This window comes from Lycium barbarum, chromosome 2 (genome assembly GCF_019175385.1).
Source record: "Lycium barbarum isolate Lr01 chromosome 2, ASM1917538v2, whole genome shotgun sequence".
NCBI classification, from domain to species: Eukaryota; Viridiplantae; Streptophyta; class Magnoliopsida; order Solanales; family Solanaceae; genus Lycium; species Lycium barbarum.
Genome location: NC_083338.1, coordinates 126,140,208 through 126,165,651, shown reverse-complemented (window position 1 = coordinate 126,165,651; position 25,444 = coordinate 126,140,208). Strand labels below are relative to the sequence as shown.

Sequence of the window (25,444 nt, the reverse complement as noted above, 5' to 3'; positions counted from 1 at the left end):
GAGTCAGAATCTGCAAGTTTTTCTGAAACTTGCATTTGTGTGACGCAAGCCCTGGCAGGCTACACGTCAGGCCATTTCCTACGCTATCTCATTTTTTTTTCAACTTCTTTTGATGCGTACTTGGCCCTCGGGTCCTCAACTCAATCCGAATGTTTGCTATTGACTTCTACTCAGACTTCAAAGCCATTTTCATCTCTTTGTAGCATCGAATCATCATCTTTTCATCAAATCACCTCTTACACATTACACAAGAAAAACACAAATATTAAGAATAAAGTGAACGACATGATCTTAAACACAAGAAAAAGCACAAAATAAGAGGTAGAATATAGCTAAAAGCATGTACTTCTAGCCGTCGATCAATAAACAAAAACAATAATTACTTGGACAAAAGAATGAAAAAACTATAGTTAAGCTATATGTGTTGCTGTACCCTTTAGTAAAAACTCATCGGTGAAGGTACACACACCTTAGTACCTTAACGTGTACACTAAATTAAGCAAGGCGTAGCACACAACATGCGTCAACCAACACTTTATTTTGAGATGACTCAACAAAATCTAACTAGAACTCATCTTTGGGACTATCTTCATTCACAGTCTCCCCTAAATATAGGAGGTGCTAAAGGACTTGGATTTTACAAAAGTGACATCGGAAGAGACAAAATTTTCTACTTTGTGGGTGATGACATTTGTAACCTTTTGAGATGATCACACACTGAAACACGGTATCAGAGCAGGTTGAGGTCCTACATTCGAGTCTGATCATCACCCATTATCAAAAAGAATTTCGCGTGCTTGGCTGAGGAAAAACAACCATGTCGGAGGTGTGGTTGAAGACATAATTAAGTAAATAAAAGTGCGCTCTCTCAGACAACTTAAGCTTTTAGATGCGATGGTCACACACTTCAACTAAAAGAAAGCTATAGGGTATACATCTTTTGATAATTATGATACAAAGATGCTTGGACCATCTTTTGCTGGGTATTCAAGTATTGGTGCTCATGCCTCTTGGAAACATCAAACAGTCAAGACACTTGGTCACTAGTTTGCAATATGATTAGTAGGTCTGGACTGTGGAAAAAGAAAGAGTTGCATGAGAACATACATGTTCATCCAAGATTTGATCAGCTCTTTGCATTTAGTTATACCTAGCAGTAGCAATTTTGATTACTCCTGCTTGTGGACCAGTCTAGTTATGTTTTTGCTTCATTATCTAGCCAACTGATATATTTACTCTTTTCTTTCAGAGGGTTTCTTTGAGCATTCAGTCACTTGCTTGGATTTCCATTGTTCTTATGAATCTAGTGGAAACTAAAGTCTATATCAAAGAGTTCCGATGGTATGTCAGATTCGGAGTAATCTATGTTTTGGTAGGTGAACTTGTGGTGCTCAACTTCATTCTTTCAATGCAGAGTTTCTACTCAAGGTGAGTTTGATTATATTATTTTTGGTCAAATTAGCTGTTTGAAATATTTCCCATCTCAAGGCTACTTAATGTTGTCAAGTCATCTGGTCAACTTCATTAATGTTGGGTGGCCGATGCAAGTGCCTTCCTATTAAGGAAAAAGAAATTAGATACCAATAATTCAGGAAAAATAAGTGCAGTTAGATATTATTATACTCCCCATTGATTTTAAGAATTTGATAAAAGTGGCTGTAAGTAGTAAAATACGAGGATCCCCGACAATTTCAGAGACTAAATGAGTTTGAGCAATCAACAAAATTCGCCACCTATCTTCCTCGTAAGAGCAAACAAGGGTTTCACACCGAACTTAAAAAAGAAAAAAAGCACTCAGGAGATGAATCTCATGGTATTAAAAATAGCTCCTGTATATGAAAGAGAGCTCTGTATCTTGTCAGATAGTTCTCATTAAGAAAAAAAAAACTTGAAAGAGCTGAAACATGCGAAGTCCTTGGCATTATATACTAGGAACCAACAATTGAGAAATCAGATGGTAAGAAAATAATAAAACAAGCTAGGTGTGTTTTTGGAGCCTTGGCACAAATTTAAACTTCTGAAACGTACATGCCAATCTGATTTGTTTAAGGATGCTGGAAAATAAAAGATCCAGCCACCATATTGCCAAATCAGTAGATATTAGCTTGCTGATTTTCAGATTTGTTTGCTGAATCTTACAAATTTATTAGCTGATTTTCTTCTTTACAGACTTAGTTAAATATTGTAAATTAGAAAAAGTTTACTCTTGAGGTAAGGTGAGTTGCACCGATATCCCTTCTGCATTCTTGAGTAACCTATAAATACATACTTCCAAGTATGAGGGGCTAACTTGTCTTTTCCTGGAGTAAGGTTTTCTTCGAAATATGTGCTCCCAAATACACCACAAATTTGGCCAAATTAGTCCTTGGTGTTCTAACGAGGTTATTAACTCTTATGGAGTGGGGGTTTGGAGAACAATCGGAAACCTTTGGCCAAACTACAAAGGAATATTGGCATCAAGGTGGGTAATGGCACCAGAACAAACTTCTGGAAGGACATCTGGGCTGGTCAAGGTCCCTTAAAAGTTTCTTTTCTTGACTTATTTGTGCTATGTAACAACTCTGATGTGATTATCAGTGATTGTTGGACTCATCAAGGGCGGAACTTACTATTTAGAACGCACTTGAATGACTGGGACTGGGAAGTGGGGAGGGTGGCAACTCTGTTGAAGGAGATTGAGGGCTTCACTGGTATCACAACTGGTCCTGGCACAATGAAATGGAGACATATTATGGATGGAGTACTCTCAGTCAACAAGATTTACAAGAAGGAGAACAATGTAGAAGATGGGGGATGCGCAAGGATATGGAAGAATATCTCAAAGAGTATGACACCTATGAAGGTGAAATATTTCACATGGTTGGTGGTTAAAAGGGCCCGCGTCACTCATGAAGTTCTTCAGAAGAAGGGTATGCCATTTGTCACTAGGTATTTTCAGAAGAAGGGGAGACCAGCAACCATTTATTTCTCCATTGCAAATTTACTGCCCAATTATGGGCTATGTTCTTTAGTCTTACAAAGGTCAACTCTATTCCACAACATACTGCTGACTTGATGAACTGCTGGATTAGAAGGGGGGCAGTAAGAGCCAGAAGAAGTGGTGGAGGATTATACCTTCTTGCATTTGGTGGGCTGTTTGGAAGGAAAGGAATGGCAGATGCTTTGAAGATAAACTCAATTCCATCCATGAAGTGAAATGGCATTGTATTGTATCTTTATATTTTTGGTGTAAAGAGATCTGTATAGAGGAAGAGAACAAGTAGATGGCCTTGTAGAATTTTTAGGAGCTCTGTAAATCTGTTTTTGCTGTACTTTCTTTTTCTGCTAATTTTTGGAGGTAGCCAGCATACCCTTAATGCTGAGGGGGAATACAATAGTACCAGTTAAAAAAAAAAAAAAAAAAAAAAAACTCAACATAGTCCAAGACTTGATTTTTGATAGCTAAGGAAGACATATGATTAATAAGATAGCATGATGAGAGAACTGCATCCCCAAAAGTGCAACCGAACGTGATATTATGAGAGTAGGGTGCGAGCAGTCTCATAAGATGCCTATTCCTCCTTTCAGCTACTCCATTTTGTTGTGATGTGGAAGGACAAGATGTTTGCTGAATGATCTCATGAGAATTCATGAACTACTGAAACGGAGTGGATAAACTATTTGGTGCATTACAACAATGAAATGTATAGATAGAAACCCATTGATTTTGGGTTTCAGCATGAAAAGGCTAGAAAATGGAAAACAACTCAGATTGATATTTCGTCAAGAATATTTAAGTGCACCTGGAATAATTATAAATGAAACTGACAAAGTTAACAAATCACAAGGTAGAACTAATTCGACTAGGACCCCAAACATCTGAATGAACTAAAATAAAGGGAGACTGTCCGATTTTCAGGATGTCCAGGAAAAGGGAAATGAGTATGCTTACTGAGCTGACACCATTCACACTCTAAAATAGACAAGTGAGACAAGCCAGCCTTTGATAAACGAGGATATCCCAACCGTCTATGTAATAAATCAGGTGAATCAGTAACAGGATAAGCCGTGGAGGGAGGACAATCTATGAGGGATTTAGGAAGGATAAGGTAATAAAGTCCACGTGGTTCACGCCTGGTACCAATTATCCCTTCGGTACTGCTTTCTTGCATGACAACAAAGTTATTGCAGAATGTCACTTAGCAGTCAAGAGTTTGTGACGAGCGACTAATAGATGATATGAGATTAAGAGGACAACCAAGAACATAAAGAACTGCATTCAAAGTTAAGGAAGTAAGTGAGCTAGCTTGACCTATTCCGGTAGCCACGGTGTGAGATCCATTGGCCACTATAACTGTCAGAAGAGATTGAGAATAAGAAATAAACCAAAAATGTGATTTGATGGACCTGAACCCGAGGACTGAGAGAAGAAGATTGAGTGACAAAAGCTATGCTATTGCTTGTCTGAACAACAAAAGCTATCTCAGAGGATGTCTGCTTACCTATTTTGAGTCGAAGGAACTCAATATAATCAGGTAAAGAAACCATCCGATTATTCAAAGTGTTGGATCCCATTTTGCTACAACCAATTTCTCATATTCCAGGATGAAACTGATATGGGACTTCAGGATGCCAAATCCGACATAGAAAAGATTGGAAAATTGAAAACTTTTCGCCTGAAATCAAGTTTACTTCTATCAGATTTGAAACAACTCAGAAACTTTATGTCGGTGGCTGAATATGGAGATTAGCAGTTGGATAGAGTCAGAAAAGAGAAGACAGCCTCTGAAAAACCAAGATCTTCACTGGAAGTGGCCAGAAAAATTGATTCGCTTGTCAGAACCTTAATCCAGTGGTCAGAACCTGCGAAGCCCCAGATGGGTAGAGTTGGAATGAGGAGAGAACCAAGCCTTCTCGCCGAAAAAAGTCCAGAAGAGGCGCATGCGCTTGGCGCATGAAGAATCTATCGATAGAAAAACTTGGATCTGATTGGCACATATTGGTGCGTGAGATCCCCATTCCCAGCATTTCTTGACGGATTTTCTTGCCAGAGGAAGCTGGGTCTAGTCTTGGTGCTGGATATTTCACAGAACCAACAAAAATAAAGTTAGATGCTGACAGTTGCCAGAAATACTGGGACAACTTTCACAGTCGCCAGAAAATGCGTGACAATGGTGTGTTGTCTTCCACATGTCACTGGTAAATGCACAGCGAGAACTTATTCACATAGGCTCTGATGTCTTGTGAGAAAATTGAGAGGAACTCTGAATCATATTCCTTAAGTACATATCCTAAAAAGGAAAGGAAAATGAATAATCCTAATTGATTTACAGAATATATACACAATCTGAGGTTTCTTTCCTAGATTAAAAAAGCTTACTAATAGTACCAACAACATGTGCAATGTTTGGCCTAGTGCAAACAGTGGCATACAACAAGCTACAATGTTTTTTTTTTTTTTTTGTAAAGCGGAATTCTCCTTTGACTCGATCTTTAATTGAAGTATAGCATTATGAAAACTCTTTCAGAAATTCCAACTAGTACTCAATTTAAAGTGTTCAGCAAGGGGAGTACTAAGCACTTTATATGTCATATTGAACCTTATGTGAGTACTATTTCAATCTAGTGTTTCTGGGATAAATGCAACTCCGTTTTCTCTCTGTGCCGGTGGGTTTGTACGCCCAAAATCTTTGCTGGCCTCAAATCCTTCATTGTTATTTGCTTAACTGCTTCTTAAGATCTGTACTCCTGGAGTTTTGTGAGCGTATTGGTACCGTGAAGCAGAAAAAAGGTGCTTGCCATGGTGATGGTTGGGGTATTTTGGTGGTTGTGATCTGCAATGGCAAGGCTTTGGTAATGGTTGTAAAGCTAGATGGCTTGGCAAATGTGAAACAGTATTTCTGCTTATTTAAACACATTTAAGTTTTTATCTCTTCAAAGAATATGCTAGGTTTAAAGTCTGGTGCTTATTTTTCAAAATAAAGAAGTGAAATTGCAAGCTTCTCTATGAGAACAGGAATAACTGAATATTTTCTGCTCAAAAGAAGAGTGCATGTAACCTGAGACAGATGGAATGCAAGAATTAGACTGTTCTCTGTACTGGAGGATTTTGAATCTCAAGTCATAACTTGTTTTCATTCATTCAATAGATTTACAAGAAAACCTTTTTCATTGCATTGAAAGATGCTTGTCTGTATGTGGACTTATGCTATCTAATAAATCAGCACTGTACTCATAGCTTTTACTAAATTCTGCAGGTTTACACTGTACATCTATTACAGTTCAGTCATCTGTCAGGTACTTGTCATGAGCTTTTACTGGTTGCATTTTTGCATGTTTTCTAGCTTAAAAAATAAATCAGTCATATAATTTTTCAAGGGGATTTGCCCAGGAATAGAACTGATTTACCTTGATGAAAAGATATATTGATTTTGCATGAGGTCTGTAATATACTGTGCCCTGAATATCAGTCTATGTAAGACTACATTCAAGTAGTTTGATCAGTTATAAAATGAATTTACATAGTCGAAGAAACAGAAAATCTTGACCATATTTTGTTGGAGAGAAAATTGTGCCTTGTATCAGGCTGCAGTTGGAACAAACTTCTAGTACCCAAGTTTATCTCTTATTCTGAAATGCATGGGAAAGTAACAGATGTATGTTTGAGTTTCACAGAACGTAACAGTACAAACCAAAATTTATATCTTATACTACCTACATTTTGTTCCATTAGAGACTGGACTACAAAATCTGAAACGTCTCTGATGCAGGTTTTATTTGGGGCCCTGCTTCTTATTCATCTTCCTCATTTGGATCCTTTCCCTGGCTATGTTCCATTAAGGAGTGAGTCCATTGATGACAATAACGATGAAACTATCCTTGGAGCACACCATATTTGCCCTGAGAGACATGCAAGCATTTTATCAAGTCAGTGGGTTCTGCTTATCAGTTTTATCCCTGGCCACTTAATCATGAAAATTGTTTCATTTGGTTCGTTATACTATAAGAAAGTTTGTAGAAACTATATCACTGATTTGCACTTATGGACTTTGCATACATCTCTTGCTCATTCTTTCAGAGTACAATGACTTTATGCCTTCTGTATTAAATTAAATTGAATGTAATTTTCCTTATGACTTCTCATAAATACTGGTAGGTCCTGTGGGACGTTGAACTATCTGCTTTCAATAGCTAAATGATAATTGCAGTTTCTTAACTGTGGTAGGGATCTCTTTTGGATGGATAACTCCCCTCTTGCGACGAGGCTATAACAGACCAATCACTGAAAAGGATGTTTGGAAGTTAGACTCATGGGATCAGACTGAGATATTGAGTGCAAGGTTGTAATTGGTGTATCTTTCTCCCTCAATGTTTGCATAATCAGCTGTAAGAAAGCGTTGTCACACTTTATCCATTTCAACTCTTTCAGATTCCAAAAATGTTGGGCTGAAGAATCTCAGAGGAAAAAACCATGGCTTCTACGCGCTTTGAATTGCAGTCTTGGAGGCAGGTATGATTTTTTCTACATTCTTCTACATTCTATTCACAACAGTCTTCTTTTGCCTATATTGTGAGAAGGCAAATATATCCGTGCTTCTTTCTCCACCACTGTGTGTGCTCTTATATCTATCTATCTGCAATTTTCTACAGGTTCTGGTATGGAGGTCTCTTCAAAGTAATGTGCTTATTCCCTGGATTGTCATAAAATCTAGTTAGCTTTTCCTTTAAAGTTTAGTTCTTTTACCAGATGTTAAAAGTTATTTTGAGAGTCCATTAGCCCTTACCAATAACAACAACAACAACATACCCAGTGTAATTCTACAAGTGGGGTCTGGTGAAGGAAGGATGTATGCAGACCTTACCCTACCTTTGTGGGGTAGAGAGGCTGTTTCCGATAATCCCGTGCCAATAACGTTGGCAATATATCTTTTGAGTTCTTATAGCCGCCCTTAGTGTAGTTAACGAGTCACAAGTCTTTCTTAATATTATCAATTAGCATGTGATCTAAGGTGCTGACATCAAAGGGTGCTGACTTGTTTTCTACGATGATAATCGTAACTTCGATTATTTTTCTTTATTAATTTGAGCTGTTAGTAAAAATCGAACCATTTAGCAGTGAATCTCACTGCCACTATAGTTTATCTGCGCCTGTCATGTTTTGCCACAACTGCATGACATATGCCAATATTTGGAAATTGACTACAAGGAGGTAAGGATGCTGTACTTGTTTGGTTTACAAAAATTGAAACAGGAAGAGGATGAGGACTTCGATGCTTGTAAGACGAAAATATAACCGGAAGAAGAGGAAATTTGCACAGAGCAAGATACTTGTGGTTCAGTGAGCGAAACATATAACCTGCTAGGAGAGACCTGTAGAAATCGGTTCCACAAGGCGTGAATCCTTTTTCTTGTTGAGTGAATGGACAGGAGTATTTTCCTTTTCTTCATCTTTTTCTTTCTGGCTTAGGTGTGGGTTAGAACCTCTTTAGGGGAAAAGTTCCCTTTTCAGATATAAGGGGAAAAGTTCCCTTTTCAGATATAAAAAGGTAGGGTAGCTATTAAGATATCTGACAAGATAAAATATTGTGTATTGAGGGTGACGATTGTCAATGTTAAGGGTAATGATAAAATATGATAACAGAACTAATCAAATGGTTCTAATACTTGTTTAACTGGAGATGCACTGGCAAACAGGTATATGCAGCTTTTGATGCATGAAGGGCGAACAGAGGAGTGAAAAAGATGGGACACAAGGCAGATCTTCCACCCATGCAATTTAAATCGAACAGACGGAGAAAAGTGCTGTTATGCATATTTTTGTTATAGGTCAATTTGGGGGCTGACTTTTTTGGACAAGTCGAGTGTAGCAGAGATCGCCTATAGTGTCCCTCCTCCTTATATAGATTCTGGACTCTCTGCTGTGCAAAATGAGTAATAGGCCAGAAAATGTTATCTCTGATAAAACTGATTTTCTTTCTTCCTCGTTCTCGACTTCATCCTGACATTCAGACTCCTTTCCATCACTCCATCTACAAAAATGCATGCTGGAATCTTCTATGTCGTTAACTATAATTTCTATCACCATGAAAAGATATTTTAGGCTTACGTTTTCCCGTTTGGAACTGAATTTTTTTTACTTGAGTCATCTTTAAACCTTCTACCTTTTCTGATTTTTTAGTTCCTTGTGAATAATTTCTTTACTTATGCCAATTCTCAGGTTGGTAGTGATCTTTGCCAGTTTGTGGGACCACTAGTACTTAATCGTCTCTTAAAGGTAACTTGTGGTTGTTTGGCTTGTGTTTACTTTGATCACCTCTAATTCGGTGATTATGCATTTAAATGTACGTGCAATTTTCTCATAATTAGTATGCACTCAACACACAAAAGAAAAATCGCTGATTCTTGTTGTTTGACAAGTAACAAATATGAAAAAGAATAATATACATCAATGATTGATTAATAAGGAATACAAAAGGTCTACACTTATGATACATTCTCAATGAGGGAATTAACTAGTCTAACATGTCATATCCATCAGCTTATCAATCTTTACTTCCAAATCTCTTTCAACCACTGCTAATATAATATGCAAGTCATCCATCAAATATATATACAAGTCAAACTAACTTGTTAATTTGAAGCTCAATAAAGCAATTTCAAATGGGATAATGGTGTAATTACAAGTTAAAGAACATAATATACTGGGGCGGATGTAGTGTTATTGTTATGGGTTCAATCTAAATAAGTACACATATAGATTTCGAACTTTGTAAATCAAATGGGCTGTGGTAGATTCCCGAACTTGAACATATAAAGTTCAAATCCTGGATTTGCGGAGCGTGCACTTTGTTTAATGGCGGATTTGTTTATTATCCATCTTACCTTAATATTGAGATTGAGATTCAATCTACTATATCTTCACTAGATATAATCAACATAAGTGATGTTAAAAAGATTAAATATATAATAAATTGTGATATAGAGCCTTTAGGAGAGACTAATCCCATTCTATGCTTTCTCCCCTTGGAGCTGTTACCTTCCTGATTCTGCTGTGCCATAGTTGTTTTGCTTTTCATATTATGCATGGAAGAAGTGCACTCTTCTGGGTTGTCTGAAATTGTAAATCTTCATTATTAACTTGCTGTTGCTTACAGTCTCTGGAACGAGGTGATCCAGCTTGGGTTGGCCACTTATATGCTTTTCTGATTTTTGTTGGGGTGGTAAGATTCGATCTTCATCATATTAAAAGCATATATTTCATTTTTTCATTATAATAGAACCAAGAAGCTGTACCAAATTACTATGTATATGATTTAGCATGGAGCTTGGAAGATCGACATTCATTTACTCGGAAAATTCAAATAAGGAAGGAAATCAAAAATAAAGGAAAAAGTTTGCTGTAGGATCGATGTTGATATTCTTGAGTTCTCGTCTATTGTCAATCTGTGTCGACCTAGAATGACAAAGTGGAGTCACTTCTTGAGCTTTTTTTCTGCTTCCCTTAATCTTTTGTAGCTTCCTTTAGTAGAGCAAGATTTACTGCAAATACATGCGATGGCCCAAGGTCCAAGGGCAGAGGCCTAAATGATAGCGACAATATGAATAATAGGTAGAAACTAACTGAGGAGAAGATTGTTTGACTTACTTGTACAGTAGTTGTTAAAGTAATGGATGGTTATGGCTACTGGTGGTAGTTGGTGGTGGAGGTGTACATTGTTGGTGATGACGGAGGTGGTGGCTGGTGGTGTAGGTGGTTGGTGGTTGCAGCTGGCGGTGGAGGTGGTTGGTGGTGGTGGTGGAGATGGTTGGTGGTGGTGGTTGGCAATGGAAGTGATTATTGTTGGTGATGGTGATTGGTATCTGTCAATGGTCGTTGTGCAGTGCATGTTCGTGGTGGAGGCGGTTGGTGTGCGATGGTGGCTGGTAGTTAAGGTGGTTGATGGTTGTGGTTGTTCGCTGGATGCTGGTGTTGATGGTAATGGTTATCTACCCAATGCTTCTCTATGATCTATTAGGTTGTAGCAAACAATATTGTCTATTGTGAAACAGAAGAGAAAATAAGAGGAACTCGGCTTGATTATTCCCTCAAGCTATTGGGGTTTAAATAACTACATTACATGTCCTAAAAAGGAAAGGAAATCAATACCTAATTACAATAGGAGTAAATTCAGCTACCTACTATAATTACACATATTCTAGAATATTCACAAGATTCTAACATCTATTTCAAGAGATTTTTCTTTAGCAAGGGTAGAAATTTTAGATCGTAAGGCTGTGGGTTTATACCAACAGAGAACCTTAATCCTTAATTAGATCGCTGATTTTTCTCATGTTTAAAATGTAACTTCCCACACTGAAATTATCCCATATGCTAGAAATCTTCTTCCTTGTGAAAACAACAGTGGGCAATCTATATGTATAGTTGTGTACTGCTGGAATCGAGCATGGCATTTGGGTGCTATTTAATATGATTCATTTCTCTGGAAGGAAATATATATATATAACTGTCATTTGATATTCCCAAACTTAATTGTGCAGGAACCCAAAAAATTATTTGATGCTTAGCAAAAACCTTGAACTAAGTTATATTATCTGAATTATATAATGGTGATCACGTAATTATCTTCTTGCTCACCGTATATATACATGTATATATAACTGTCATTTGATATTCCCAAACTTAATTGTGTAGAAACCCAAAAATTATTTTATGCTTAGCAAAAACCTTGAACTAAGTTATATTATCTGAATTATGTAATGGTGATCACGTAATTTTCTTCTTGCTCACCATATATATACATGTATATATATATATAACTGTCATTTGATATTCCCAAACTTAATTGTGTAGAAACCTAAAAAATTATTTGATGCTTAGCAAAAACCTTGAACTAAGTTATATTATCTGACTTGTGTAATGGTGATCACGTAATTTTCTTCTTGCTGACCACAGGATAGTTTCAGAACTTGAATCTCTGCTCATTTGATTAACTTTGCTTATTTAAAGAATTTTATTCAATCCAATCACGTGTATATACTTTCTCGATTGTATTTCTTACTTGGTCCAGTCATTTGGAGTACTATGTGAAGCTCAGTACTTTCAGAATGTCATGCGTGTTGGTTTCAGGATGAGATCAACTCTGGTAATTTCTTTCTTAATACTACAGTGCATGTCCTATTCTTATTTTTGGATTTATCCTCCAGTCGCTTCTGTTTTTAAATAATTCGATACAACTTAAGCACACTGCCTCACTTGATTAGTTTCTGTGATATTTGTTTTTACTTTATTCTTTACTTCAATCCCAAGATAAATCATGATAAAACCAATTTCCTTTTTTTTCCTTCTTTCTATTACGACCTTTTTGATGACCACTTACTTAAAATTTCCCACGTTGCCTCAACTCTGAGAATATGGCTATAAGCACTTTAAAAACGTCCATCCTGACTCTACAACACAAAATTTTGGTCTTTGGAGAATGCAAAGTAAAAAAATACAGTATAAAAGCGAACTTTAGTATACTTAGGTGCCGTTTGGACATGGTTTGAAACGATGGTTTGAAACCCCAAATCATGGATTTTGGATGATTTGGGATTTCATCCCATGATTTGAAACCATGAGATGAAATCGCATGTCCAATTGCTGATTTCAAACCACGGTCCATGGTTTCAAATCACATGTCCAAATGCCTACTTACTTAGACAATCATAATTTTTGTGGAGACAAAAGATAAGCCATTCACCTTCCACCTTTTGTGCAAACACATTACCAGTCAATGCCCTTATTTTCCTGTTATTCTTTTTCATCTTATATATTGAATGAATATTCACTATGACAATCCTAGAAGCTGTTTCTAACTATGAAGATATTGCCTATAAAATATAAGCTGTATATCTTAGTTGTGTAGAGGATCGCATCATAATCTGTTTTTGGAAGTCTTGCGAGTGGGCTTAACAAAATTCATTTTTTCTTACATTTAGGTCGCTTCCATATTTCGCAAATCTGTAAGACTAACACTTGAGGGTCGTAAGCAGTTTCCATCTGGAAAAATTACAAATATGATCACAACTGATGCTAATGCACTTCAGGTATGCATGGAGCAACAATCTCTTATGTCTTGATCCCTCCTTTTAAAGTATACAGTGGTGCCACATGATAGATGTGAGAAAATATTATTATTGAATTGTGTATCTACATTATTACATTGAGCCCTATTTATAGACACTACATCCTAATCCTTTTCCATGTGGGATACTATATACAAATCCTATTCCTATTCCTATTCTAACACTCCCCCTCAAACTGGTCCATAGAAGTCATATGTACCGAGCTTGTTACAGATGTATCTAATACGAGGAAGACTGAGTGACTTGGTGAAAATATCCGCAAGTTGATCACTCGACTTCACAAATTTAGTAACAATATCTCCGGAGAGTATCTTTTCCCTGACAAAGTGACAGTCAATCTTGCGGGAAACTCCTTGCCGAGGGCCTGTGCACCCCCGGGATTAGTCGGGGCTCAAAGAGACCCGGACACCCGGTGCTTAATCAAAAAAAAAAAAAGTGACAGTCAATCTCAATGTGCTTAGTCCTCTCATGAAATACCGGATTGGATGCGATATGAAGGGCCGCTTTGTTATCACACACAAGTTCCATATGACTGATTTCTCCAAATTTTAGCTCTCTGAGCAACTGCTTAATCCAAACTAGCTCACAAGTTGCTACAACCATTGCTCGATATTCTGATTCAGCACTAGATCGAGCAACAACACTCTGTTTCTTACTGTTCCAGGACACCAAATTACCTCATATTAACACACAATATCCGAATGTAGAACGTGCATCTGTATATCCAACGATCTGCTCATGGCCACGATCTTTGAAAAACAGTCCTTTACCTGGAGCTGACTTAATATATCGCAGAATGCGGACAACTGCATCCCAATGACTATCACAGGGAGAATCCATAAACTGACTTACAACACTCACAACAAATGAAATGTCAGGTCTAGTCACTGTGAGATAATTCAACTTACCAACCAGCCGCCTATATCTTCCGGGATCACTGAGTGGCTCCCCCTGTCTTGACAGGAGTTTAGCATTCCGATCCATAGGAGTGTCAATGGGTCTACATCCCATCATTCTTGTCTCCTCAAGAATGTCTAAGGCATACTTGCGTTGCGAAATAACAATACCTGACGTGGATTGGGCAACCTCAATACCTAGAAAATACTTTAGTCTGCCAAGATCTGTAGTCTGGAAATGCTGAAAGAGATGTTGCTTTAAATTAGTGATACCATCTTTATCATTGCCAGTTATAACGATATCGTCAACATAAACCACCAAATAAATACTCAAATCTGGAGCAGAATATCGATAAAACACAGAATGATCTGCTTCACTGCGAGTCATGCCAAACTCCTGAATTACTGTGCTGAATTTACCAAACCAGGCTCGAGAAGACTGTTTCAGACCATAAAGTGACCGATGCAATCGACACACCATATTAGACTCCCCCTGAGCAACAAAACCAGGTGGTTGGTCCATATAAACTTTCTCCTCAAGATCACTAGGGAGAAAAGCATTCTCAATGTCCAACTGATAAAGAGGCCAATGGCGGACAACAACCATGGATAGAAAAAGACGGACAAATGCTATTTTAGCCACGGGGGAGAAAGTATCACTGTAATCAAGCCCAAATATCTGTGTATATCACTTCGCAACAAGGTGAGCCTTAAGCTGATCAACTTGGCCGTCCGGACCAACTTTGACTGCATAAACGCAATGACAACCAATAGTACGTTTACCTGAAGGAAGAGGAACAAGCTATCAAGTACCACTCGTGTGTGAAGCAGACATCTCGTCAATCATAGCCTGTCGCCATCCGGGATGAGAAAGGCCATCACTTGTAGACTTAGGAATGGGACAGCATCACTTGTAGACTTAGGAACGGGACAGAGGACAATGATGATACAAAGGCATAATGGGAAGATGATAGACGATGACAACTTAAAAGGGTATAATGTGGGTTAGTATTACGAGTGGACCGTTTACCTTTTTGAAGTGCAATCGGCTGATCAGGAGGAGACAAGTCTGCAGTAGGTGCGGAATCCGACGCATGACATGAATCATCGGGACCTGATATTGGGTCTGATGCTGGACGCGGTCGACGATGATAAGTCAGAAGTGGTGGCACTGTGACTGGAGATGTAGACGTAACTGTAGATTCCTTAAAGGTCGGTGTAGGTAAAACCTGAGGTATAGGTAAGACCTTAGAGATATCAGGATGATCAGAAGGAGATCTAAAGTAAGGTTGAGACTAAAAAAATGTGACATCGGCAGACATAAGATATCGACAAAGATCAGGTGAGAAGCAACGATACCCCTTTTGAACCCGAGAATAACCAAGAAAGACGCATTTAAGAGAGCGAGCAGCTAATTTATCTGTCCCCGGAGCTAGGTTATACACAAAACATGTGCTCCCAAAAACACGAGGAGGAAGAGAGTATAGAGATGACTAAGGATATACTATGCAATATGGAATTTGATTCTGAATAGAAGATGAGGGCATTCGATTAATTAAATGGCAAGACGTGAGGACTGCATCGCCCCAAAAACGCAGCGGAACATGGGATTCAAAGAGAAGAGTGCGAGCAGTCTCAATGAGATGTCTTTTCTTCCTTTCTGCTACCCATCCTACTGAGGGGTGTAGGGACAAGATGTTTGATGAATAATTCCTTGGTGAGTCATAAACTGCTGAAACTCGGAGGATTTGTATTCTAAGACATTATCACTATGAAAAGTACGAATAGAAACACCAAATTAATTTTGTATTTCAGCACAAAAACTCTTGAATATAGAGAATAACTCAGAACGATCTTTCTTTAAGAATAGCCAAGTACATTTGGAAAAATCGTCAATGAAACAAACAAAATAACGAAATCCTAAAGGTGAAACCGAAGAAGAGGGCGAGGAGCGTCGTTAGGACTTTAAGGGATGAAACAGAGCCCGAGCTCTTCGTTCGGAGGATTAGTGTGGCCCCTTCCGTGGCTCCCATTCCGGAGGAGGGTATCACCATCTCACTATTTCCTTCAGCCGGGGAAGGACCTTCAGTTCTGGCATTACACACAGGTGGGGAAGAAATTCATTACCCGACTCCTCTAAGATCGATTGAATTCGTTGATATTTCAGGTGATGCTTCTTCCGAAGAAACCCCCTGCAAAGGACAAGAAGATCCGGGAAAGCAGCTGCTGTCGAAGCTGGTCAAAGAACTGAGCCGGCCCCCGAGAGCGAAGTTCCAACGGATGTTGGTCTGCTACCCGACTGTGAGACTGCCGCAACTTCGGAGATCCCTGCCTTTGCCGAAGCTGTTGAGGTCCCTCCGAGTTCTCTAACTCCGGTTCCAAGATCGGATGAGTTTGGTGACATGTTCTCGGACACTCCTCCTACTACCGGCGAAGCTGCTGGTTTCGAACATCTCCCAATCCCTCGAGGCACGAGGGCGGCTAGTCGGACCACCGAGTCTGGTGCTAGGGATATCTTGGTAGGCACCTTTCTGGCCCCAAAGAGGACAAGGTCGGCTGTGATCACCGTTCTCGAGGATTGCAGCTTTCTTTCTCGCCCGGTGGGTGTGGCGAGCTACCTGAGGCCCCTTGTCTCGGACTCGGACAAACGAAAGATGAATGGAGTCCCTTGGCAGTGTCTCATTAACGAGGGTATGCACGCGGGCAATCGAGTAAGTTTATCAGCCATCCTTGTATAATTTCATTGAGAATTTTAATCTCGTTTATTCAAATTTTTAACTTGCTTCATTTGCTGAGTGTGGTGCTTGTTAACGAAGCCTTCGTCCGTGCCCAACAAGAGGTGGACGATCTCAAGGGCCAACTGGATGCTCAAGGTCGAGAGACGGAGAAATATCTGCACTTTCTACGGGTGAAGGAGGATGAGTTGAACCGAGCAGTTGCTCTTTCCAACCTCCAACCCGAGCTCGATGCAACAAAGGCTGAAAATCGTCGATTAAAGGGTGAGCTGGCCGAGATGGTCGAATATAACCGGCGTCTCGAAGTGGACAAGATCGGCTTTAGCCGAGACAACGCTCGTTTTTCCTCAAGGCTTGGTGAGCTCGAAACCACCATCTCTCAACTCCGGGGGGAGCTGGATTCGGTGAAGTCCGATGCTACGAGCATGGCCGAGAGGCATCGACTGCTCGAATCTGAGAGCGCCCGGTACAAAGAGCGGATGAGGGTGTTTGAGGAGAAAGCAGAGAACAGGGCCCGGATATGTGATGAGCTAAAAATCGAGCTCGAGGGGACGATTGATGCTAATAACCTTAAGGTCGAGATCGAGTCGTACATTCAAATGCAAAAGGTCCTCGAAGAAGATCGGGACGTACGGGTGGCAAAGTTAGCCCAGACTGAAGCTGATTTGGAAGAAGCCCTTAAGAGCGTGGAGGCTGCCGAGGCTCATACTGCTATTGCTGTGGAGTATGAAAAGTGGAAGTCTCGGAGGATCACCCTTGAGCAAGCCGGACATGGCTTTGTGGATCTTCCGGCCCTGATACTCGAGGCTAAAAGAGTCGAGGAAAAGGCTAAGGGTGCCCTCGGGGCTGACTCCGACGACTCCGAGCAGACAGTGTCCGAACACTCCGGATCCAGCATATCGGATAGATCCCTTAGCCTTTTTTTTTCCTTTGTAAGGGTTTCCGATGTAAGAACCTTTGTATAAATGGAACATGCATTTTCTTGATTTTCTTTATTCTTGTTTGAATGTCGGTTATGAATTTTGCCCGAATTATCGGTCCGTTTTAAGGACAAGCAGACTCAGAGTCATTATTCCGCCTGGTGCCTGAATTTTGGCTTTTTCTCTTCGTCCGGTACGTTTTGTCCGGGAATTTGATCGAATTTTTGCCCGTGGGACTTATCTTATGCTTTGTGAATTCAGACGTCTCCGAATCACAATGGGCATTTTTAGGGCCGGTATTTTTCGGCTATTTTTTAGAGCCGGTATTTTTCGGTTATTTTTTAGGGCCGGTATTTTTCGGACACCTGAATCTCAGCCTTAGCTAAATTTTGATGTAACAGTCCCCGTTTGAGGGATTAACGATTTTGGCTCGGTTCACTATGACCTTGTTGCCTTTGTCGAATTTCGACCGTAGTGCCCGGAATAGGGTATATGAATGAAGTAATGCCGAAATACGGTGATGATCATCGGGGTAGAGTGTTTTAACAAGAAGACATCCGAGATATCGTTATCCGAACTTTTGATGATTTTTGTATTGCAAGTATTTGTACAAGATATGAGAATTTTGTTTCCTTCTGCTTTTGCCGTAGCAAATACTAAATGGACACGATTCATTCTGATCGTTTGGTCCTTACATCGAAACCTAATGCAGAAGGTCCGGTTCTTGGTTTTACCGTAGCAAATACTGAGTGGACACGATTCATGCTGATCGTTTGGTCCTTACATCGAAACCTAATATAAAAGGTCCGGTTTTGGTTTGTTGAGCTCCTTCGATTTCCGCTAACCGGGGTAAACTTCGATGTGGGTATAATAGTCCCCTAGCGCTTGTCCGAGCTGCAAGATCAGTAAGCGCTATTAAGTCCCCATTCGTAGGGTGTGACCCCGAGTTTCCGGGCGTTTGTCCTTGTCTTTGTCGAGTAACACGTTGTACTTGTTGCCTCATTAAAACCCTTGTCGGAAAACCCATTTTGGGACAAAACTGTACTAAGGAAAAGAGTGCAACACGTGTTTTCAGACCTAGATTCTAAGTTTATCCGGTACTTGACTTCCTGCAAAAAAGAAAGGTTAATAGAAAAACACGAGGAGTCCATACCTTAGCAGTAGTATCTTTTCAAATGAGCCACATTCCAGTTATTGCGCAACCGTTGCCCGTCCATGGATTCCAACTGATACGATCTTTTGCCCGTTACCTCGGTTATCTTATACGGTCCTTCGCAGTTCGGAACCAGTTTTCCTTCGTTGGGATTCTTGGTGTTCAGGGTAACTTTCTGAAGCACCAAGTCCCCAACTTGGAAATGCCGAAAATTTGCTCTCCGATTGTAGTACCTTTCCACTCTCTGTTTCTGGGCTACAATACGGACCAACACGTTTTCGCGAAGTTCATCTGTGAGGTCGAGTTTTACGGCCATGGCCTCCTCGTTTGACTCCTCGGTGGTATAGCTGAACCGGAGACTCGGTTCACCAACTTCTACGGGAATGAGGGCTTCGGCCCCGTAGACCAACGAGAAAGGAGTTTCTCCCGTGCTTGATTTCGATGTGGTTCTGTAAGCCCACAATACCTCCGGTAATACTTCCCTCCAGTGATGCTTTGATGCTTCGAGTCTTTTCCTCAAATTTTGAATTATTGTTTTGTTCGTGGATTCCGCCTGTCCGTTCGCACATGGGTGATATGGAGTTGATACAATTTTCTTGATCTTCAATCTTTCGAGGAAATCGTTGACTTTGCCGCCCACGAACTGGGGACCGTTATCACAAGTTATCTCGGCAGGGATGCCGAAACGACAGATGATGTGGTCCCATATGAAGTCAATGACCTCCTTTTCTCTAATTTTTTCGAAGGCCTGTGCTTCAACCCATTTGGAGAAATAGTTAGTCATAAACAAAATAAATCGGGCTTTACCTGGTGCCCATGGCAATGGACCAACAATGTCCATTCCCCACTTCATGAAAGGCCAAGGTGACACAACCGAATGAAGCAACTCCCCGGGCTGATGAATCATCGGGGCATGTCTCTGACACCCATCGCATTTCCGGACAAAATTCTTCTAATCTTCCTCCATCTGGTTCCAGTAATAACCGGCTCTGATAATCTTTCAGACCAGGGCTTCAGCACCGGAGTGGTTGCCGCACGTCCCCTCGTGCACCTCTCTCATCACATACTCCGTTTCTCCGGGACCCAAACACTTGGCTAGGGGTCCGAAGAAAGACCGTCGATACAGTTGGCCGTCTACCAAGCAGAAACGCGCAACTTTTGTCCTTAATGACTGTGATTCTTTTGGGTCACTTGGGAGCTTTCCATCTCGCAAGTAATTGATGTACTTGTTGCGCCAATCCCAAGTTAAACCCATTGTGTTTATTTCGGCATGTCCGTTCTCTATCGCCGTATTCATCAAGTGCACCGTAGTCTCGGGGTTGATTTCTTCCCCTTCGACCGAAGATCCCAAATTGGCCAATGCATCGGCTTCGCTGTTCTGCTCCCTCGGTATATGCCGCATGGTCCATTCTTTAAACCGGTGTAGTATCACTTGGATTTTTTTCAGATACCTCTGCATCCGTTCGTGCTTGACCTCGAAGACGCCGTTCACCTGGTTTACGACCAAGAGAGAATTGCACTTCTCCTCGATTATTTCGGCCCCCATACTCCGGGCTAATTCCAAACCTGCAATCATAGCCTCATACTCGGCTTCATTGTTAGTCAATTTAACAGTTCTAATGGATTGTCGAACGGCATCCCCGACCGGGGTTCTAAGGACGATTCCTAGCCCGGAACCTTTGAGGTTCGAGGTTCCGTCCGTGTGTAGCGACCAAATACCCGAGGCTTTCCCCGAGGTTAGCAGAAGTTCTTTCTCAACCTCGGGGACCATAGCCGGGGTGAAATCCGCCACAAAATCGGCCAAGATCTGGGACTTGATGGCCGTTCGAGGTTTGTATTCGGTATCATATCCGCTAATTTCTACGGCCCATTTAGTTAGTCTACCCGATAATTCCGGTTTGTGCATGATGTTTTTTAGGGGGTAAGTTGTCACTACACATATCGTATGGCATTGAAAGTAGGGCTTGAGTTTTCTAGAGGCGCTTACCAATGCCAATTTTTCCAAGTGGGGATAACGGGTCTCCGCATCCCCCAAAGTTCTACTTACATAATAAATAGGGAATTGCGTACCTGATTCTTCTCGGACCAAAACGCCACTTACCGCTACCTCGGAGACAGCAAGGTAGAGAAAAAGCTGCTCGTCCGCTTTTGGTGTGTGCAACAGTGGTGGGCTGGACAAGTATCTTTTTAATTCTTGTAAAGCTCTTTGACACTCGGGCGTACAAACGAAGTCGTTCTTCTTCCTCAGTAAGGAGAAGAAACGGTGACTCTTGTTCGAGGACCTTGATATGAAACGACTCAGTGCCGCTATCCTTCCGATGAGCCTCTGCACTCCTTTGACGTTATTCACTACCTCGATATCCTCGATGGCCTTGATCTTGTCTGGGTTGATTTCAATCCCCCGGTTTGACACCTTGAAACCCAAAAATTTACCGGACCGAACACCGAAGGCACATTTTTTCGGGTTGAGCTTCATGTTATACTTGTTGAGTACATCGAAGGTTTCCTGCTAATGCTTTAAATGGTCCTCTGTTTCCAGGGACTTGACCACCATGTCGTCAATATAAACTTCTATTGTTTTCCCTATTTGTTCTTCGAACATCCCATTAACTAGGCGTTGGTAAGTTGCACTGACATTTTTTAATCCAAAAGGCATGACATTATAACAGTAAGTCCCATATCGGGTAATAAAGGATGTTTTCTCTTGATCCTCCGGGTCCATCCGGATTTGGTTATACCCGGAGTAGGCATCGAGAAAACTTAACATCTCATGCCTGGCCTTCGCATTGATCATTCTATCGATGGGAGGCAACGGAAATGAATCCTTCGGGCATGCTTTGTTTAGATCCTTATAATCAACGCACATTCGAAATTTATTACCTTTTTTCGGCACCACCACTACATTAGCTAGCCAATCCGGGTATTTTACCTCCCTGATAGAATTTATTTTTAAAAGCTTCGTTACCTCGTCCTTTACAAATGCATGTTTTGCCTCTGCCATGGGCCTTCTCTTTTGGTTAACCGAGGGAAACCTCCCGTCTAAGCTGAGCTTGTGAGTTGTTACTTCCGGTGGCACACCTGTCATATCTATATGGGACCATGCGAAGTAATCGGCATTAGCTCGAAGAAATTCAATTAACTTGTTCCTGAGCTCCGAGGTTAACCCCGTGCCCAGGTATACCTTTCTGTCAGGTAGATATTCGAACAAGATGATCTGCTCCAGCTCCTCTATTGTTGACTTGGTTGCATCCGAATCATCGGGTATGACGAATGATCTGGGTACGCCGAGTTCATCCTCTTCATACTCCGGGTCCAACCCCGTGTGCTTTGATTGCTATTTGGTATCCTTTTCCCCGGTTGAATCTTCTTCCTTTTGATCCGATTTTTTTGGGCTGAGGTGTCGCTTCCTCGACTGCGAACATCTCCCTTGCAGCGGGTTGTTCCCCTTGGATGGTTTTTATCCCCTCCGGGGTCGGGAATTTCAACAGCTGATGTAATGTCGACGGCACGGCCCTTATGCTATGTATCCAGGGTCTACCCAGTAATGCATTATACTTTATATCTCCTTCGATCACATAGAATACCGTTTGTTGGATAGTGCCATCGATGTTTACCGGCAATGAGATCTCCCCCTTTGTGGTTTCGCTCGCCATGTTGAACCCGCTGAGCACCCGGGCTACCGGTACGATCTGATCGAGTAGCCTTAGCTGTTCGACCACTCTCCACCCGATGATGTTGGCCGAGCTACCTGGGTCAATCAAAATACGTTTAACCTGAGTTTTAAAAATAAGTATAGAGATTACCAATGCATCATTATGCGGTTGAATGATGCCTTCTGCATCCTCGTTGTTGAAAGAGATAGAACCCTCGGGTAAACAATCCCGACTGCGCTTCTCGCGCACAACAGAAACCTTGGCCCGCTTCATCACCGGCCCTCGTGGGGTATCGTTACCCCCGATTATCATGTTGATTATGTGCTGAGGTTCTACGGGTTCGGCTCGTTTATGAGTCTCCCTTTCTTTGTAGTGACCTTTTGCTCGTTCACTTAACAATTCTCGGAGATGGCCATTCTTTAGTAACCGAGCCACCTCCTCTCTTAGCTGGCGACAGTCCTCAGTTCTGGGCCCATGGGTTCCATGATATTCACACATTACGTTCGGGTCCCGTTGCCCCGGATCTGACCTTAGTGGTCTCGGCCATCTTACATCTGCGATGCGGCCAATGGCCGAGACGAGGCCGGAAGTATTGACATTGAAGTTGTACTCCGATATCCTCGACAAGTCTTTGTTGCCAGCCGAGCTTTCGGCCGAGCTCCTGAATGAGAGACCTAGACTGTTCGATGGGCGCTCAACCCGTTTATCACCCCGATCGGAGAAATGACTCGGGCCAACCCTTGATTTTTTCGACCTCAAGCTTGGTTTCTCCGAATGAGAGTATGGCCGATACCTTTCCCTCGATGATCTGGCCTCCGGTTCGTAATTCTTCCTTGGTCTCTCCGAACTTTTGTTCATAATTACGGGCCCCGGGGGAAGCTCGAGTTGGTCATCCTCCACCCGAATCTTTGACTCGTATCGGTTATGGATATCCGCCCAGGTCATAGCCTCGTATTCCAGCAAGCTTTCCTTTAATTTGAACGAAGCCGTCGAGCTCCGAGGATTGAGCCCCTTTGTGAAAGCTTGTGCAGCCCACTCCTCCGGAACCGGAGGGAGCTCCATTCGTTCCCTTTGGAATCGGTTGACAAATTCACGCAGTAACTCGTCGTCTGTTTGAGCTATACGGAAAATATCTGCCTTACGGGCCTGCACCTTTTTGGCACTGGCGTGAGCCTTTACGAAAGCATCGGCGAGCATTTCGAAAGAAGTGATCGAATGCTCGGGCAGATGGTCGTACCAAGTCAACGCTCCTTTTGACAAAGTTTCCCCGAACTTTTTCAGCAACACAGATTCAATTTCATCTTCTTCCATATCATTGCCTTTTATAGCGCAGGTGTATGAGGTCACGTGCTCGTGAGTGTCCGTTGTGCCGTCATATTTCTGGATATCCGGCATTTTGAACCTCTTCGGGATCCGGCCCTTTCAGAATAGGTGGAGCCCCCGGTATTTGGTCCACCCGAGAGTTATATGTTTCAACCCTCTTTTCGGTTGAGTCTACTCGCTTTGTCAACGTTTCGAGCATTCTCAGTACCTCGGTGGATGAACCAGCTCCGGACCCATTGCTCTCAACCATCCGTGCCTCCTCCCTTCTGGGTTCAGCAACACCCTTCGTATTCTCCGGGGTGGTTTTATCACTTCTGTTCTGCAACTGGGCTATTGCAATTCCTTGTTCGGCAATCACTGCTCTCTGTTCCTGCAACATTTCAAAAATTAAACGTAAGTCAATATTATCACCCGGGGTATCCGACACTTTCCGGCCCTGAGTCCGGGACAAAGTAATTGAATTGTGAGTATCTAAAGGATCGGGTGCCGGAGGGACGACATTCTCCTGATTCACGGTGTTTTGTCGGTTAAGGCCCTCCCTCGAATTAACGGGGTTCGGGTCGGCAGGATTTGGTAATCCTCGTGGTCCACTGTCTTCATTTCGGCCACGATTTCGTTGTTGTTGACGTGACCAGATTGTCCACTGTTAACCATTTGGTCCGTTTTCACAGAGAACAGATTTTTTCGATTCTAACGGGTAAGAGATGAGTAAGATCAAAGACCACTATTATCCTAGCCCCACGGTGGGCGCCAAACTGTTTACCTCAAATTTGGATAATCAATTAAATTTATGAGTGAGGTATAAGATATGTGGTTGAACTTTAATCTATTTTGATTGAGAGAAAATGGTTTAAGATGAGCTATGAGCAATCTGAATAGTGATTGATGGCTTGTAATAATGCATGTATTAAATAATATATGGTATTGCTTTATTGAACAAATTTAAGAACACAATAAATCCGGACCAAAATCAGATAATAAGTGGGAGAGATTTATATATTCTTGCTATTACAAATGTTCTAGAACTCAAGAAGTCAACCCCTAAAAGTAGGGTAATACCCCTATTTATAGTTTTGCCTCATGGGCTTCATACAACATAAGGCCCTAAAGAATAAAGAAAAACCCTCAAAATGGATAAGGTTAGTTGTACGGTCTGACACCTGCACGATTGACAGTACAAGGTGGCAGAACGGTCCTGACGCGTGGCATTTGTGTAACAGATCATCCGGACCAACGACCACGATCAACCGGGCCAACGGCCATGATCAACCAGGCCAACGGCCACGATCAGCTTGGCTATGGAGAAACCGGACCAAACGATGTCCTTCACTTTCTTCGGATCAAGCTCTCCTCCAGTCCCAAAAGAATCTTCATGCTCGTACTTGTTTCTTTCTTTCCTCGGTTACCGGTCTCACCGGTCTAGCATATATCCGATTTTACCGTATACATCAAGGTTAGTAGGAAGTCCAGTAAGTGTAAGAACTAGAAACAACATCTGTCTTTGCTCCTGTTGTTTTTCAACGTTCGTAGTGATTGCCATCAACTGCTCAAATTCCTCCATGACTTCCTGTACCTGTCCCAAGTAAGTAGACATATCTGATTCCTGTTTCTTTAAGTTGGTCATCCGAGATATCACATCATAAAATCAAGATATGTCATT

The 25,444-nt window shown here is 41.3% G+C and overlaps 1 protein-coding gene across 13 annotated transcripts in view; it reads left to right on the top strand.

Annotated features, from left to right (window-relative positions):
- Positions 1-25,444, top strand: part of LOC132627114 (ABC transporter C family member 12-like) — a 59,811-nt gene that overhangs the window by 5,399 nt on the left and 28,968 nt on the right. For 11 of the 13 annotated variants that reach the window (XR_009577784.1, XR_009577783.1, XM_060342237.1 and 8 more), the window contains 10 exons: positions 1,250-1,428; positions 6,237-6,276; positions 6,750-6,906; positions 7,205-7,319; positions 7,409-7,489; positions 7,630-7,654; positions 9,197-9,253; positions 10,134-10,199; positions 12,048-12,122; positions 12,958-13,065. Coding sequence is in view for 11 of the 13 variants with exons in the window: in XM_060342237.1 (XP_060198220.1) it covers positions 1,250-1,428; positions 6,237-6,276; positions 6,750-6,906; positions 7,205-7,319; positions 7,409-7,489; positions 7,630-7,654; positions 9,197-9,253; positions 10,134-10,199; positions 12,048-12,122; positions 12,958-13,065 (903 nt within the window). In the remaining 2 variants the exon portion in view is untranslated. Of the gene's footprint in view, positions 1-1,249; positions 1,429-6,236; positions 6,277-6,749; positions 6,907-7,204; positions 7,320-7,408; positions 7,490-7,629; positions 7,655-9,196; positions 9,254-10,133; positions 10,200-12,047; positions 12,123-12,957; positions 13,066-25,444 lie in introns of those variants that run through there. The other 2 variants (XM_060342245.1, XM_060342248.1) reach the window with 2 other exon arrangements.